General features: G+C 42.6%; 2 protein-coding genes across 2 annotated transcripts; one reads left to right on the top strand and one right to left on the bottom strand.

Annotated features, from left to right (window-relative positions):
- The first annotated feature begins 252 nt into the window (after positions 1–252).
- Positions 253–3,690, top strand: LOC130390834 (insulin-like). The gene is made up of 3 exons (XM_056600985.1): positions 253–358; positions 2,703–2,900; positions 3,534–3,690. Exons 2-3 carry the CDS (start codon positions 2,714–2,716, stop codon positions 3,680–3,682), a joined length of 336 nt encoding a protein of 111 aa, XP_056456960.1. The 5' UTR covers positions 253–358; positions 2,703–2,713; the 3' UTR covers positions 3,683–3,690.
- Positions 3,445–15,126, bottom strand: LOC130390833 (hyaluronan mediated motility receptor-like). Its single transcript, XM_056600984.1, has 20 exons — positions 14,962–15,126; positions 14,688–14,786; positions 14,526–14,605; positions 14,350–14,424; positions 13,734–13,922; positions 13,467–13,553; positions 13,223–13,334; positions 12,782–12,847; positions 12,598–12,671; positions 11,218–11,291; positions 10,789–11,135; positions 9,839–9,987; positions 7,756–7,982; positions 7,249–7,365; positions 6,599–6,811; positions 5,651–6,376; positions 5,459–5,531; positions 5,079–5,255; positions 4,460–4,631; positions 3,445–4,342 (listed from the first exon to the last, which is right to left on the bottom strand). The coding sequence occupies exons 1-20, from the start codon at positions 15,005–15,007 to the stop codon at positions 4,326–4,328; spliced, it is 3,120 nt and encodes a 1,039-aa protein (XP_056456959.1). The 5' UTR covers positions 15,008–15,126; the 3' UTR covers positions 3,445–4,325.
- Positions 15,127–17,356: the final 2,230 nt, after the last annotated feature.

Below are 17,356 nucleotides of genomic sequence, written 5' to 3' on the forward strand. Positions count from 1 at the left end.
CATATGGTGTCTGTCCCTCAGCCTGATATGGCACATCACTGGGAGGGGAGGATGCCATCTTTACCTTAGCCCAAACTGAAGGCCCAGGGCGCACGGTCACAGACACCGTCACCACTTAATTCACTTAATGACCAGATCAACATGCTTACAGAACAGGGCTGCTAACCGCCGCTGCGGCGGACGTCAAAGAGCAGGTGGACCGAGGGGAGGGAGGTGGTGAAGGGGTAGCAGGAGGCTGCTTTGAAAGTGAAATGCAGCCAATAGTCTGTCTGTCTTGTATCTTTTAGTCCTCCTATACACCTCTTCACGTGTGGCTGATAAGTTAACCATCTCGGCTGCCCGAGGCCTCGACACACAGGTAAGGACTCACATTCTCTTCCCATTGTCCATTCATATTCAATCTCCATGCAACAAAAAAAAAGATGGATATTACAGGAGGAGACAATTAAGAGGTGAGTGCTCCTCCGCAGCGTATCTCCGTGTAGCGCAACTCGCTCGCAGTGCCAAGACTAGCCTGGCACGGCTCCAGGAGCCAGATATCACACGCTGCCAATCTAGAGCCACCTTCCCCCCCCCCCCCCTCCCCGCCTCTTTTGCGCTCTAGTAAACCAGCAGTAGTGGAAGTAGGCTACAAATAATATTACAAATTATGTAGCCTACTGCAAGTGAACTTAACTTGAAAGACCCAAAGGAATAGCAAACGAGCGATTTAACGGGAAATAAATGCAGTGAAGTTAGAATGTTTTATATAAATCAGTTTTTTATGTGAAAGAGATGAGGCTCTGAGATCATATTATATTATAAATGATATGCCTAATTGGACCATATTATTGTTAGTGCTACGATTATTCCTCCAGTTTATCCAGTTCTGAGTGTTATCCTGGCTCGCATTGTTTATAACCTTGCACAGTGATCGACAATGATGCCAAGCAAAAAAAATAATATACACATATTTGAGCAATATCTACCGCCCCCCCCAATAGGTCAACGTTGCCCTTTTGAAAAGCCTAATCACCGGTCCACTTGCGGAACTCGCGGGAAAGTTCAAATACAGGGGATATTTGAAGTTACAAATTCCAAATGGTCATCAGCATAAACGGAAATATAGGCAGCTTAATGCTCGTACGGCTGCCTTTCAATAAAGTGGGTGTGGATCATGAGCTCCCTGTCCAATGCTCACTCACCTACACTTTTGGACTTGGTATGACATTTTAAATTAAAAACACAGCACAACACAGTGGAATGATAAACATGTCATGCCATTTATTTTATTTAGGAAAAAGGGTGAGGAAGTAGATGCCTTCTTCCTGTATAAATTCCACCTTTTGCCGCACTTTCTTCTGGTGACACAATGAGTACAAACACCTTGGAGAGTGCTCGAGTCATGCCCTTTAGTGTATCTCACCTCCCTTTCTTATATTTATGTGGGTTCTCTTCAAGCCAGTCACATTTACCCAAGACTCACACGTCAGTCTCTAAACGCGTCTCTAGACGAAACCTTGAAATTTTCTGCCGGCTAGATCTCTGACCGTCATATTGCGAGTCAGATTTTAATTTGATTGGCAGCATGGGGATGGCTTATAAACCCACACTGGAACCTTCCTCTCCTAACCCTCCTTCAAGTTCAAGACCTTGTGGTCTACTCTTAATCTCAACTGTTAAACCTTATGAGTTCATCCGAGATGCTCCAGCAGCCCTGTCTGAAGATCACTGTTCAAATTGTTTGACCGGTTGATGCTACTGGCTTGACAACGCACATTGCTGTCAAGCAATAACATTACTATCATCAATTTAGTTTTCAGGTCAAGCATTTATTTATCCACTTTGGACATTCTGAATGGAATTAACAAACCTACTTTAAAGGAATGTCAAAGTTGGTGAATTTATGTAGAATCAGTAATGTAAGAGCCATTAGGAGTGTTATATATGAAACATCAAACAAAATCCTCAAATCTTAAACCAATTTTTCCTTTTAATTAGAATGAATTGTGATTTCATTATAATATGCATGTGAGATTGGTCTTTGGTTCAAAACAGCACTTCATTATATAAGGGCGCAGAAGTGTGTTTATGGGTTAATGTGCATCCAAAAGAAATGGCTTCTCTCAGTCCCCCTATTGATCAACGCTATAGGTGTTAGATCTTGGCCATCAAAGCATTTATTTCTCATTAGTCATAAATGAATCGTACACTTGACACACACTCTGGTTGACTCTGTTATAAGTCAAGAGACTGTAATAAGATTGCTTCACATTGCTTTTCTAAAGACTTTGTTTCAGCAAGGTATTTTTTCATATCCAGGCCCTTTGAAATTCAATGAAACACTACATTTTTATTCTGTTTTCTCTTCAAAGACCATTTGGACTTGTGGTTCCACCACATTCTTCAATCGCCTCTGTGTGCCTTTTCACTTCTAAAAGGGTTGATCGCTACGTATTGATCCTGTTGTAGCCGTTTTCTTTCTCAATACAGAAAAACATTGGGGGAAACATTGGTTGTTCTTTGCACTCTCCAAAGTAATGCCACAGTTGACAAAAGCCCCATTTAATTAGGGAACAAACAACAGTAGCCTGTTTATTTCCACTGTCACAGGGATGGGGTGGGGAGGAATGCCATTAAGGACGCACACAATCCTTAGTTCTCATAACCATTGGAGACACCATTCATATTCTGTCTCTGTGTTTGTTTGTCCCCCATTGAAGCCGACCCTTCCATGGCCAGGGTACCATGGGCTATACTGCTACTGCTGGTCGTGACCCACCCCTGGGTGGCCCCAATCTCCACCAGACACCTTTGTGGGTCCCACCTAGTAGATGCGCTCTACTTTGTATGTGGCGATAGGGGCTTTTTCTACAACCCAAGACGAGTGATCAAAAAACGGGATTTGCAGCCCCTGCTTGGTGAGGACTGCGTGGGTGGGATGGAGGCTACACAAGCAATGCAAGCAGGGTAGTAACAAGCAAAGTGGCAAGAGGAAGTCAAAGTTTCAGCCTGAATCATGTCCTAATTGTCCCCTTGAAGGGTTTTGAAGCGGGACATGGTCTGCTTCTGGCTGTGCACAGAAGCGGTATTCACCCACTGTGATCAAAGATTGTTATTATAATGAGAAGTCCAATTTGGACGCTAACCGGAGTAACAATGTTTATGGGGTGGGGGGGTTAACATGCTAGTTAAAAGTTTAATAGATGCCCGGCCCATCATTAATGGTGTGATGTTTTCCCTGCGGCCTTGTTGAAATTCACTGTAGGGCAGTTGCCTTGGCACCGCTACCAACTCTCCCTTGGTGAGTCATGCCATTGTACTAAAACTGGGGAAAATCTTGATTCCATTCTCCAGAAAAAATAAAATAAATGCAGGTTGAATCCAAGCTGAGCTAGATCCCTTCTTACATCACACATGAAGCAGAGACTTACTAAAAGGATTGGGGAGATCAGATAACAACACATCCATTAACAGCCATGTCTATTTCCGTACTGGAGCTATTTTTTATTCAATGGACCTGTCTGTGTGTCTGACCCGTTCTGAATTAAAAGGTTTCCTGATTGAAAGGGCGTGGCTGGAGAAGAGGCCTGGGAAGGGCCCGTCAGGGGGTCACCCGACGACCAAGGTGAAGAGGGGCATCGTGGAGCAGTGCTGCCACAGACCCTGCAGCTTTCGCCACCTGGAGGGGTACTGCGACTGACTGGAACCAAGCGGTCATCACGCGCCAATGCAAAGGGCTTCACGTCAATATGTGCACACGGCTGGCAGAAGGTCACTTCTAATGGACACGAAAGGCAAATAAAGTTGGTCCAATGTGACGGTCTGTGGATTATTTGTAGATGGGGTGGAACAATGTTTTCTATTTAGAGGCTTTGGCGTCACTCCTGCAGCTAGTCCTAGAGTGCCCCCTTTTGGCTGCCAGGGGATACGGTCAAGAAGGGTGCACAGAATAATCGTATTACAAAGTAGGTTTCTAAATGCAAACTCCCTCATCAATTTGTTTTTCTATAAAAATTGTTTCAATGTCACGTAAGAAAAAGATTGTTCAACAGTTAATTTTTTTTTAAAACTGTATTTACAGAAGAACATTTAAAAACACAGAAACACCCAGGGAGAACATGAGAATATGAAATGTGTTAACATTATGGTAATGTTAACAGGGGAGTGGCATACTTGAAGGACAAATGATAAAGCATAGAAAGCCATCGCAGAAAATTTAACACAATACTCCGGGTACACTCAATATTTACACTTGTAGCATCTCTAAAAAAATAAGAGTTAGACTTAAACATCAAGGCTCCTCCAAAAATAAAGCAAGGATAATCTTCCCATCTCCAACCCAGCTACAAATGAAAGTTTCCTGAAAAAAAAACAAAAAAACGCATCAGTTAGCCATTCCGACCCTCTCCAGTTTAAGGAAATAACTAACCTGTTAATAAATAAATAGAAATTGAGCGGAGGAGTGCCCCGTCCTCACCCTCCCTGAGGCCATGAGCAGGTGCGTCAGGCTGCAGGTTCTCCTTGCTGCCGTCATGTTGGAAGGCTTTGCTGGGATCAAACCTGCGCTGCTTAGCTCCTGGCTGCTTCAAGCGCAGGTGATCCAAATCACTCTTCTGGCGGCTTACGATGGAGCGCAGCTTAGACGCCTCCTACGCACACAAATGAGTCAATGAAAACTTGCTGTAGTGGATTCTGTGTGACTCCTGGCCAAAAAAGGAAGCGGGTTCAATCCACCAGTTGCTAACCTACGTCGCACCTCAAGCCTCCCATGAACTCATTGCACCGCAAGTCGCTTGGGATAAAAGCCATCTGCTAAATGACTCAATAGGGTTAAATGATGATATACGTTTAAGAAAGTCAAAATAAGCCCAATTAAAAAGGCTCAATTAATGAACACAGCTTTTATGTAAGTTTGAGTTGATTGGATAATATATTATATATATATAATATATAAAAAAATGATGTAGACGCTCTCGAATCAAATAAATTACTGTATCAATTTAATGATGTTAAATCAGTAAGATAATACATTCAAGTTCTAAAACCTAAATGTAATAAATTAAGTTGTTCAGCTTTTGAAAACCTCGACTACCGACCTGTTTGAGGGTAATGTTTTCTTCCTTGAGTTTGATCACATGCTTGATCTTCTGTTTCTGGTTCTGGTGACCCAGGAGCTGTGCGTAAGCGTCAGCCAGTCGGTTCAGCTCGTCCTGGTTCGCTCCGTTCTCATTCAGCAGTAAGTCTCGCTGTGCCGCAAAACTGTTCAGTTGCTCCTGGAGCAAAAAAATGCAACACAGTGATCCCAGTTTCCACCAATATCAATATGCACTGCCAGACCTACAGTGACATTTCGCCGTTGCTTTATTTCAAATCTTGGATGTTGGGAGATAATGTCATTAATGAGATGCTTTCCTAAGATTTGAAACAAAGTATGGATCAATTTGTAATCATGGAAATGTTAGTTTTTAGGACTTACCCGGAAGGGCTTGACGTTCGAATACAGGTCCTCATACTGTTTCTTCCAGCGCTCCGCTTCTGAACTCAAAGAACTGAGCACAAAGAAATAACACATTAAGTCCAATACAAATATAGAACTCGACAAACCTGAACCCCCTACCCCCCCCCCCACAATTAATTCACCAAGTACGCTCCAACCTCTTTCCCTTACCTCTTCTCCCGCGCCTCAGCGAGTTGTCTCTGGAGCTCGTGGTTCTGCTCCGCCGTCTCCCACTGGAGAGTGACCTTCTCCTGAGCCAAGAGCTCCACCTGCTCCTGCAGCGCCCTCCCGTCCCGCTGCTCTACCTCCAGCTCCCTCCGCAGTGCGGCCTTCTCCTCCTCCCCGCTCTCCACGGCCCTCTGCAGGGACACGCTCTCCCGGCGGCAGCTCTCCAGTCGCGCCTGCAGCTGTTCACCGTCCTGCCCGGCGCTCGTCAGTTTTTCCCGGAGGGCCGAGCCGTCCCTCGCCAGATCTTCCACGCGAGAGAGAAGACGGCTCCTTTCCTCCTCCAGCTTCTCCAGACGGATGTGAAGCCCGAGCTGCTCGGACCTGCTCTGTAGTCCCTTGTTCTTCTCCGCCTCCGTGAGCTCTTGCAGTTCCCGTAGGGCCGTCTGCATCGCCGCGTTCTCCTCCCGTGTCCGCTGGAGTTCCTCCACCGCCTCGTCCCGTTCCTGCCAGGTCTTGGCCTGTAGTGCGTGGGCCTCCTCCTTCTCCCGCTGCAGCTGGGAGCTCTTGAGACCTTCCTGTTCCTCAAGCTGCACCAGCGCCTGCTCCTTCTCCCGCTTCTGGACCGAGACCTCCTCCTGGAGCTGAGCAAGCAGCAGCACATGGCTTCCCTCCATCTCCCTCATCTTCTCATCCTTCTGGGCAAGTTGGGTCTTCACCTCGCAAAGCATTCTGGGAATGCAGACGACAGCGTTTTGAGCGTTTGTTTGCATCATTACATTTCTACTACGTGTTTCTTACATATTATAATAGATTTTTCCATCATATTATTGTAACATGTTTTGCATACTATTTAGCGTTAGTTTTCCATCCGGGTTTAATAACATTAACCTTATTTTCTGTCCTGTTACGATGGATCAAATGTATGAAACAATCATTTTAAAAGAAACCTACTGTACACGCTCTTCCCTAACCGTCCCCTCAGCCTGCTGGGCAGCGAGGAGTCTCTCCCTCTGCTCTTCCACAGTCCGCATGACTGTCTCCATCTCCTCCTCTTTCTGCTGAATGACTCGCTTCAGCTCCTCTTTGAGATGCTGAGCCACTCGCTCCTCCTCGGCCTCCAGCTGCCTCACTCTGTCTTCCACTCCGCTCAGGGCTTGTTTTGTGCTGGAAGGAAATAAGAGTTTGATAGGATTATTATTATTAGAAAAGCTGATTCAATAATCCTTTCATTTATAAAGTAAATAAAAACAGTATCCTGGTTAAAGTAAAAAAAAATAAAACACCATTTCTGTTTCATAAGAAAATAAAAAAGGAAAATTATATTGTTATTGCTCACCTTTCAGACAAATTAAGCACATTTTTGAGGGCACTTTGGGCTTCTGGTCCCTCGCAGCGTGATGCCATTATTTATGACATTTCACAGCCGAAATTATAAATTCAATAAATCGATAGCAACGGACCTGCACTCAACATCACCACAGTACAAAGGCGAGTCCGTTCCCTTTAAAAGTGCACTCACATTGCACGCAAATAGGTTAAGTAAAGACCACCACTTTTTTTCACCAGACACTTTTCACATTTTGAATGGCATTTCCGTTTACCTTTCCAGCTCTGTAGCGATGCCACCCAGGTTGCTCAGATAGTCCGTCTGCTCCTCTCGGAGTCTGGCCATGGCGGTCAGGTGAGTCTCCTCCAGCAACGCAGCCTCAGTGCTCTTCCTGAAAGCCCCACATAAACCTTCCTTTAGTCCATGAACCTGGAAACGAAACCTTCTGCCCATCTTAATCGTGGTCCAGAATGTTTCCAAAGCCATAACTAATAATCAAATATTTTTATAGTTTCATGATGGAAGCGGTAGTGCCTATGAGATATATGATACAACTAAAACAACTATTAAACTAGAAATAATATTAATAAAACATTTCATTTGTTTACAAAGTGTTTGAACATTGACCATAACAGCGAGACTAGAGCAGCAATCAACAAATACAAATCAAATACACACTGAAATTAGATTGGATTGGATTTTACAGGGTTTGCAGCCAGATGACGGGAGTTGCATCACATTTACAAAATGTATGCAAGACAGGCAGTCTTCCACATCCCACCTGTCCAACGATGCACTGGCCTGGCTCAGCTGCTGCACCAGGTGATGGTTCTCCTGCTGCAGGCGCTGGAGGGACTGGTCCATCTCCTCCTGCATCCGAGACTCCTGCTCCTCAATGAGAGCCAACTCCCCCAGCACCACCTCCATCTCCTCCTTCATCTGCGCCCGCTGCACCTCCGCCTCCTCCCTCTCGTGCTCCAGCAGCAGGGACAGGGAGTCCACGAGCGACTGTGGAGACAACGCTGGATTTAACAGGGTTTACAGCCGGACGTCCGGAGTTGCATCACATTTATAAAAAGACAAGGAAAGCAATTCTTTCCTACTTTTCAGCTGTCCCTTAAAGCTATACATATTACCAGTTGTAATGGTACCTTTTATTATTTTTTTTATTGTGTACACCAACTAGGGCTGCAACAATCTGTCGATTATTTTTCAGATTAATCGATGAATTGGATAAAACAATTAACATTTTTAAATTCCGCATCTTTATTCAAAAACTGAACATTACTTCAATTTCACAGTGCAGGCTGAAGTGTAAAAACACCAGGTTATTGCTCCAACGTCCCGGAACGATTAAAAGTAATATTAAATGATAAAAAAAAAAAAAAACATAAATGGGATAGCACAAAAAAAAACATACAATGTATACATTTATAAATGTACAGTATATAAGGGATGTCCATGGTTAACCGATAAGATCTTTAACCGGTAAATACTAAATATATATTAAAAAGAAATTAAATCATCTTAATTTCTCTCAGATGACAGATCGTTTTCGCCAAAATCGTTTTTTCTTTTTTTTGTTGCATTTGAACGCATCAATCATATTACTGAGCCGACCTGAACACATCACATTTGACACTGTTTGCGACTTTTCTTTTAAGCTAACTAGCTCTATATCCTGCCGACTTTAACATGGATTTAAAAACTGGATTACTATTTTTAACTGACGGGACTTTCTACACCGTCCGGTTGAGTGATTATTACTACTGCTGCTTTGAAAGACTGTGGATGCACGCGGTGCCGACTCCGAGCCCGTCTGCACACCGTCTGCAGCAGCGGCAGCTGACAGAGTTTTCGGTTGGACTACTAGACGGATACTGAGTTGAAGGAGTTTTTTTTTAACCCAAAGACAGTGAAGGTACAACACTTTATATACAGTCCAGTGTTAAGACATATGACCAAAATACAAGCTGTGGTCGCTCACACTAAAGCTCGCTGTGGGCGTGCATGAACCATGAACCAACCTGTCGGCGGCTGGCTGTAAACAGTGCCGCGCTTACGAGTGACGTATTCATCGCGTTACTCAACGAATCGATGACCAAATTCGTTGCCAACGCTTTTAGTAATCGATTTTTATTAGAGCTGTCAAGCGATTAAAATATTTAATCGTGATTAATCGCATTAATGTCATAGTTAACTCACGATTAATCGCAAATTATTTTTCTATGCCAAATATCCCTTGATTTTTTTGTCCCAGAATTCTTCTCATTTTAATTATCTTATCAGCATGGTGAAGTGCATCGGCTTGCCTTGTGCAAATGATTTTTTATTGATAACAACATTGGCATATACTGATCAAAACAGGACGATACAAAAAAAGAGCCTATAGTGCAATTAAACGACTGCTTTGAACAAATGTAATTTGAAAATAGCAGTCAGGCTACTGCTTCTATGTTTTGAGCCAAAGAATTTATTTTTATTTTTTTAAATAAAACAATTGCGTTAATCGCGCGATACATTTTTTAACGCCGTTAAAATTGGTTTGCGTTAACGCCGTTAATAACGCGTTTAACTGACAGCTCTAATTTTATAGATTTTATCGATTCGTTGTTGCAGCCCTAACACCAACCCAGTCTTAATGTTGTAAACAAACCGTGATACAAAATAATCTACTTGGAGATTAATGCACGTACAAAAAAAATCATAAAATAAAAGCAATTGACTACAACTAACAGCCATTCACACAATTTGTATTGAGACACATCAATACAAATTGTGGAGACAGTGTGCATGCACTTCGGTTCGGCCTACGTGGAGTGCCTGTGAAAGGTCCCAAAGGAGACGTGGACCTGGTTCCTAACCTTTTCCTTCTCGAGCTCCTCACTGAGGGTGGTGTGCGCCTGCTGGAGCTCCATCCCCTTCCTCTCCTCCTCTCTCCTGACCTCCTGCAGGGTGGACAGCTCGGCCTTCAGTTGCTCCACCTTCCTCATCCCCTCTTCCTGCATCTTGCCTTCATACAAAAAAAAAAAAAAAAAAAAAAAGACATGTAACATGGGATTTGAAGTGTCAATCAGCCGACGCTTTTATATAAAACGACAAGTCAGGCCAAGAACAGGCAAACCATACTAATAACCATACAAAATGAAAGTAAACTAAAGAATACAACTGGACAGGGTGCAGGATGATGAAACACATTACATTACAAATTGTCCAACAGGATCACACAACAAGGGCTAGTTTGATCCTAAGGGCAACTGGACTGTGTTGTAGCCCATTCCTCTACAGTGTAATCCTGTTGTGGAATAGCTTTCCCTTATTAAGCAACGTTTTCCAGTTTAAACAGGCATTTCGATCACAGGTAAAACACTTTCTACTGAATAGGGTGGATAGGTTATTTATACAACGGTTCCCATTTAGTCATTGACAAATTAGTATTTGGTTGCCTTCTTTTAGTCGTTGACAATCTCTTTGCAATCGTATCTTTCTATCCACCATTGCTTTTGTATTTTCAGTGCTATGAGGCATTTCTTATACGATACTTCCATCAAGGCCCATATTGTCAAAATGAGTACACTTGCTTTTGTTTATTTGTTCTGGACCTTTGCAGTACACACAATTACTTTTCCTAAGTTGATCAAAATAATCAATCAACACACACACACACACACACACACACACACACACACACACACACACACACACACACACACACACACACACACACACACACACACACACACACACACACACACACACACACACACACACACACACACACACGATAAGCAAGGCAAGGCAGAGGGGGACCTACCTCTCTCCTCCTCGTAAGACAGACACCTCCCCGCCAGGTGGACCATCCGCTCATCCAGCTCCTTCTCGGTGCTCCTCAGCACCTCCCGAAGCCTGGCTAGCTCCGCCTCCTGCTGACGCACCAGGCCCCGGCACTCCCCCGCCTCCTCGTTGGCACGCTCCATCTGCCGCTCAATGTCCCTCAGCTCCGCCCGAGAGGCGCTCAGCTCCGCCCCGCGGCTCTCCAACCTCTGCTCCGCGTCCTGCAAGGACTGCAGGGACGCCAGAAGCTCTTCCTGGTAATTTTTGGACTCCTCCTCCCTTTGCCTCAGGGCCTCCTGGGAGATTTTCAGGTCTTGCTCCAGTTGCCTGAGGAGAACCGTTTCAAAAGTCAGTGTCATCCTTGTTGGGTGTGCTGAGACACGGGCTATCGAGACTTCAGAGTGCCTACCCTGCAGAGTTCCTCTGGGATTCGGAGGCAGTATGCTCCAGCGCCGTCTTCTCACGAATCTTCAGGCGCAGATCCTATGATTTTTTTTTTTTTAAGGAAAAAAAAAAAAAAAAAAAGGTGTGTACGAAGGTTTTGATTGACCCGACCCGTTTTTGTTTTTTTTAACATTGCTTTATTGGCCTAATCTGAGGTGAAATCTATGCCATAAACATAAATATTATAGGCCTTTATTACACGGGTTTTCTCAATGCCGTGGAACGCTCCGTTCACTAGCATGGGTAGTAGTCCGGTAACTTGTCAACCCCAGCGTCTTCGGTTGCTAAGTGACGTCAACGTCTTTGGCGGACTATTTCACTGCTGATCAACACTACGAATGCTGCCAACGAATAAATTGTAAAAGTGAGTGACGTTATTTTTTCGTTTTGGCAAGAAGCCGTGTAGTAAGCGGGATAATTTATAAAACGTCGCCAGTCATTATCGAAAATAAGCCCGATAATGACATATATATTTAGCAGAGTAGGCCTAAGTAACAAATGTGTACAAAGTTACACATATATTAAAAAAAATGTTAATGTGTCGGGCCGGGCTCGGGCCGGTGCGGGCTTGATTATCTGGGCCTGATCTAAGCTCTAATAAAGACTGCTCAGCGAAGCCGCCTTGGGGAAGGAAGAGTTACGAGACTTATGCGCATTGCAAGCAGCAGAGACACTCTCGAAAGTAAAAAAAAAAGAAAGAAACGTTAAAATTAAACCTCCCAGGTCACATGACCGGCAGCAATTTTTTTTCTAGCGGAAACACTGCCCCCATCGTTCCAAGTTTACAGCGCTTTGCTAGAATCGGCCAAAAAAAAAGACAACCTAAGATTGCGTCTAGATGCGCTTTTTGGCTACCAAACGAACATTCCAACTCGTTATCATACTAAACATATCCCAGATCCATTTTAAACCGGATTTCTCCTTTAACGTTTGTCAATTTAGTAGGTCCAAACTCTCTGTACAAATGAAATGAAGTACGAGAGTCTGGTAGGACCAGGCTAGGAAACACCATGGAGTTCTCAAACTACGATGACCTGAGCTTCTTGAAAAAACAACTGGTCTATGTGATTACCTACCATTTTAACTCAGCATTAGTCAGGTACCCTCAAATCCCACACACACACATATATTTGCCAGAAGCAGACGTTAAAACAGTAAGTCCTATCACATAAAGAGCAAACACGCGTTGAATAGCTAACGGTTAGAAAATGCCATAAAAAAAAAAAGCATAACATTACTACTTTTTGTCATGTTAAAATGTTGAGGAAAAGCACTTTTCCAAAATAAATTGCCAACATTATAGGACTCCAATAACGTTTTTGTATACGAAACTTATCTGTTTTACCTGGACTTGGTCATTGGCTGTATCCAGGTATGTCTGCAAAACCTTGATTTCTTCCTTCAGCTCTTGAATCACAGCTGGAAATAACAGTTTTAAGATAGAACATTATGTACTATTCTCCAATGGTGGAATCTTTAATAGATTAAACCGGAAAGATAAATCACTCACAAACTCAAAAACAACTCACCATGTAGCTTCTCAGTCTCTGATGAAAGCTCCTCATTCTGTGCTTTAGTTTCCTGCTGGAGGTCCTCTGTAGTGTACAAAGTGAATTTACATGTTTAAGTTTCTGAATCATGTTTCATGCTCTCCTAGGCCTAAAAAAAACAAAAACGTTTGGTTCCTGTTGGTTGTCAGTTGAGGTCATGGGTAGACTAGGTAGGGAATTTATATTCTTTTTTTATTTCATTTTTTCCAACTGCAGCGAATGATAGGTAGGACTTTTTTCTTTCTTTCTTTTTTACAGCAGCTCATAAAATAATTTGGGTCGCACATAATTGATAGGGTCGGTCGGAAACGGAACCAAACTTTTATTTATTTTAGGCCCTATCAAGCATACCGATCCAATTTATGTACACAACAAATAGATGTAAATGACTGGTGTTTCTTCTGCTCTTTGATGTCTTACCAAGGTCTTGGTTCCTTTCTCTGAGGGTCTTAACCGTAGCCTTTGCAGCTTGAAGATCCGTTTCCAGAACTTTCACCTGACTAGCAGTGTTAACTTGCAGCATGCTTATCTCCTTCAAAACATAAAAATAAATGTTTCATTTTAATAAATGAACACATGGTTGTACCTATTCAAACATCTGTGCAATTGGGAGCATGTAATGTTATAATATAGCTTTTCATAATTTTCATTGAAAAGTTTGAACCTTGGTTTTAAGATCCAAATTATTCCTGGCGTCAATCAGTTCCATGGTGAGCGAGTTAATTCTCTTCTTCGTGGTGTCAGCAGAAACCTAAAATAAGAAAGGAAACAGCTCTTCTGACCAAATCATACAAGTCTCATCCAGGAGAAAGAAAAGACTTAAGACACAATGTTCAGTCCACAATACGCCTGCTCATTCACTGCAAGTCGCTCTACATAAAAAGCACCTGGCTAAATAGATCCGTACAAAGAACAAGAGAAAGGTAGAGACCTTGTTCTTCAGGAACTCGTTGGCCTTCTTGAGCTCGGCGAGCTGGCGCTCCAGGGTTGTGCCACTGGCTGTCAGGCCAGTCCTCTCCCGGACAGCCGACAGAAGCTTGGCCTCCAGCCTCTTTAGCTCTTCCTCCAGGGCCAGGAGACGCTTGTCCTGCTCACCGCGCTGCGTCACCAGAGAGCGGATCTGGAAACCAGGACGGATTCAGATTAGAAATGGTTTCTGTATAAAATAGAGGTAAAAATATGAAAACAGCAAAAGACTTCATGGCAAATGAATTTTGAAACATAGACAGCTATGCATGTATAAACAGAATCTTGGACTTTAATATTGAGGGTGGCATGTGATGCCAGATTGGTACTGGATAGGGTGAATATTACGACAAGATCATGCCCAACACCTACTTGCTCCTTATGCATCTTAAAATATTAAAAGCAGCAGATGCTTCTAGACAAAGCAATTAAAAATGAATTCAGATACATAAGAGGATATAAGGTTTGGGAATCTTGCTCAAGGATCTAAGCTGCTGCCATTGGCGGTTCACTAGCAACGACACCTGCCGCTCCCCATTTCGTTATCAAATACATTTATTTGGATTGGATGACTGAAATACCTCCTTCTCCAAGAGCTTATGCCGCTTCAGCTCCAAGGAAATGCCAGGTTTCTCCTTCTTCACACTTGATCCAACCTAGGCAACGAGGAAACAGTTACAGAATGGTGATTGTGCAATGGTAGACGTTTAATAAAGCACCGTTATTTGACTCAAGTAAACATGTAGTGAGATCTTACAAGGCCGTCCACAGACATAGTGCGACGCACGGGGGTCATTGGGACGTCCGGACATGGGGGAGGAATCGGAGATGTCCATACTGAAAATAAATAAATATTGCTTCAATATCTTTCCTAGGGAATTCGTTGTGGATTCTTTGGGTACCAATGACAGGAACCCACCCGGCTTCACAGTCGTGAACCGCTGCGACTTTTGAAAGGAAGCAGGTCCCTTGTGTCCCTCGTCCTTCGGATTATATGTGCCAGGTGCTGGGGCACAACCTTCACGTAGGTGAAAAGAATAGCATATTTACAATGCAAGGAAGAAAATCCCCGACAGATAACGAAATCAGCAAATATTATCCAAACATACAAACTTGGTAAACAACATTAGGGAAGCTAACTGTTGTTAGCTACGCATTTGCAGCATTGTTCGCAACTGCGTCGTTATACTCACCGATATTTTCATTAAACCGTTTCAAAGGTGCTCTTGAAAATGACATTATTCAATTACTCGGTAGTTTAAAAAGAGTTCTCTGTGGCAAATCTCCGTGACTCTAAGCAGACGGTAAACTGGTCACTCGATGACAAGAACAGCTTCACCGCTGAAAATTCAAAAATGCGTCACATGCACCTTTTGCCAATGAGCTTCTCCTACGTCACACACAGGGTGTGATTGATACATATACTGACCAATGAGACCGAGCTGTGGCACCAGAGACCTGTCCTAAATAAACATAATACAGAGACTTCCCGTTTGTCAATGTTACTAAACTTGTACCATTCACAACATGACGATCTCATAACCCACCATAATTTGGAAAAAATTAACAGTATATTGTATTATTTACAAATGCAATAGAGAAGTATAATAATGTACTACATAAGCCCAGTTACCTGGTAACAATATCAGCTGCACATCGTAACTTTTAAATATGGGCTGTGAAGGGAAATCAATCGGGCTGTGTAGATATGTTATGTGTTAAAATGTACAGGCACGCACGAGTGCGAACTAGAAAGCTCTCAAACGGGCTCTACCACACACACACCGACACACACACCGACACACGCACACAGACACCGACACACCGACACACACACCCAGGGCCGTCGATAAGGGGTGAAAGGTGATGACGATTCTAGGGGCCCACAGCCCAGGGGGGGCCCACAATTTTATTTTTTTATTTTTTTATTTTACTACCAGCCCATAGTACTACCATGGCGCCCCCCCCCCCCCCCCCCCCCGTCAACAATTTCTCCCTCGTCAACAATTGCTCCTTCCACCCCCCCCCCCCCTGTCAACAATTGCTCCTTACACCTCCCCCCCCCCCCCCCCCCGTCAACAATTCAGCGCAGGGGGGCCCATCAGTAAATCTTGTCTAGGGGCCCAGGAATCGTAGCAACGGCCCTGCCCACACACCCACAGTAAAATAAAACGACTTTTCAGTTAGATATTTTTATTTCATGTAAATACAACATCATTTTAAATCCTTTGTAGGACATTTGTTGTACATCATATATTTTCTCCTTTTTGTATTTCAAAACATGTTCACTTGTACAACAATATCATAAACAAAATATTATGTCACAAATGGTGCAATTGATGACAATAACTTACACTTGCCATGCTAAAATTTGATGACGAACCTCCATTTTCCCCCCTGATTAGATCAACCCTTAAATTAGGAATAAATGTATGAAGTGTGGATAAATACAATAAAGTACCAGTGATTTGACAAAAGCCTCCATTCAAATGGAGCAGAAAATAAGAAAAAACACAGGGCTGATTTTGAATGAGGATTCTTATTCGAATTTCTTCACTTTTTTCAAATGAAAAAAATAAAAAGGGACATGGAACATTTTGCATATTGCATATTTTAACACTGCTTAACCTAAAGCAAATTCCAACAATAGTAAATACTGAATATATTTAGGAAAATGTCCCTTCAATCTCAACTGAATTTTCAATCTTTTTTAAATTGACAGTTGGGATTATTTTTTTAATTCTTTGTGTTAGGCCACCACATCCATTCACACTCACAATTGATTAACCTAGTACAGCATTGTCTTACACAACGTAGAGGCATGTTCTAACGTTTGCTTCATTTGTTTACTTTTTTTTATTATTATTTTTCTTCCGTCAATCTGGAAAATACATCTGTCCAGATTCCACTTTTTTTTCTTCAAAATGGTTAAACAATATCAATGTATCCATGTACATAATATAAAACAACTTTTTCTGAACAAATAACAAAATAAAGAGAACTAAAATTGAGGTTTCCAGTCAGTAGTAGACACAAGTATGCAAAAGGATGTTGATTAAATTATTATTCTTAATTAAAAAACAAGGACAGTTACAACACTCCACTTAGCTCAATAACCAATGATTCAACAGTGACATTTACAGTGTAAGTGGTATTGAATAAAATATACCAGGAGGCCAGACAATCAAAACGTAAAATAAATAAAAAGCCATTTGAAACCAGGAGGGGAGGTGTGCTATTAGAAGAGCTTTAAATATTTATAATTATAAACAATGCATCATGAAGATGGCCTACTGAAATGACCATGTAGCCTCATGATCCTCCATTGTTGGAATTAATCCAGATTTAGTCACAATCAACAATGTGGTGCCCTGTAGAAGTACTCATAGCAGCTGAGATATAACGCATCAGAGCACCGTGTTGGAATGTCAATGTTATTTGTTGTATTGTAAGCTATAAAAAAAAATATGTTTTCATTCACTTATTTGAGGCTTGACTGTAAACCAAAACTTTCCCACTGGATTTGACAGTGGGGATACTCTTGACTGCAGCTAAGCGGAAACAAAACAACCCACACCTGTTTCCAAA

Source organism: Gadus chalcogrammus, chromosome 10 (genome assembly GCF_026213295.1).
Source record: "Gadus chalcogrammus isolate NIFS_2021 chromosome 10, NIFS_Gcha_1.0, whole genome shotgun sequence".
NCBI classification, from domain to species: Eukaryota; Metazoa; Chordata; class Actinopteri; order Gadiformes; family Gadidae; genus Gadus; species Gadus chalcogrammus.

Bases quoted from the DNA above. Each gene is read 5' to 3' on its own strand.
- LOC130390834 (XM_056600985.1), top strand. From the start codon at position 2,714: ATGGCCAGGGTACCATGGGCTATACTGCTACTGCTGGTCGTGACCCAC. The intron at 2,901-3,533 runs GTGAGGACTGCG...CTGAATTAAAAG, and splicing joins GGATTTGCAGCCCCTGCTTG to GTTTCCTGATTGAAAGGGCG.
- LOC130390833 (XM_056600984.1), bottom strand. From the start codon at position 15,007: ATGTCATTTTCAAGAGCACCTTTGAAACGGTTTAATGAAAATATCG. The intron at 11,292-12,597 runs GTAAAACAGATA...AAAAAATCATAG, and splicing joins CAGCCAATGACCAAGTCCAG to GATCTGCGCCTGAAGATTCG. The intron at 5,256-5,458 runs GTAAGTCCTAAA...TTTTTGCTCCAG, and splicing joins CGAACGTCAAGCCCTTCCGG to GAGCAACTGAACAGTTTTGC.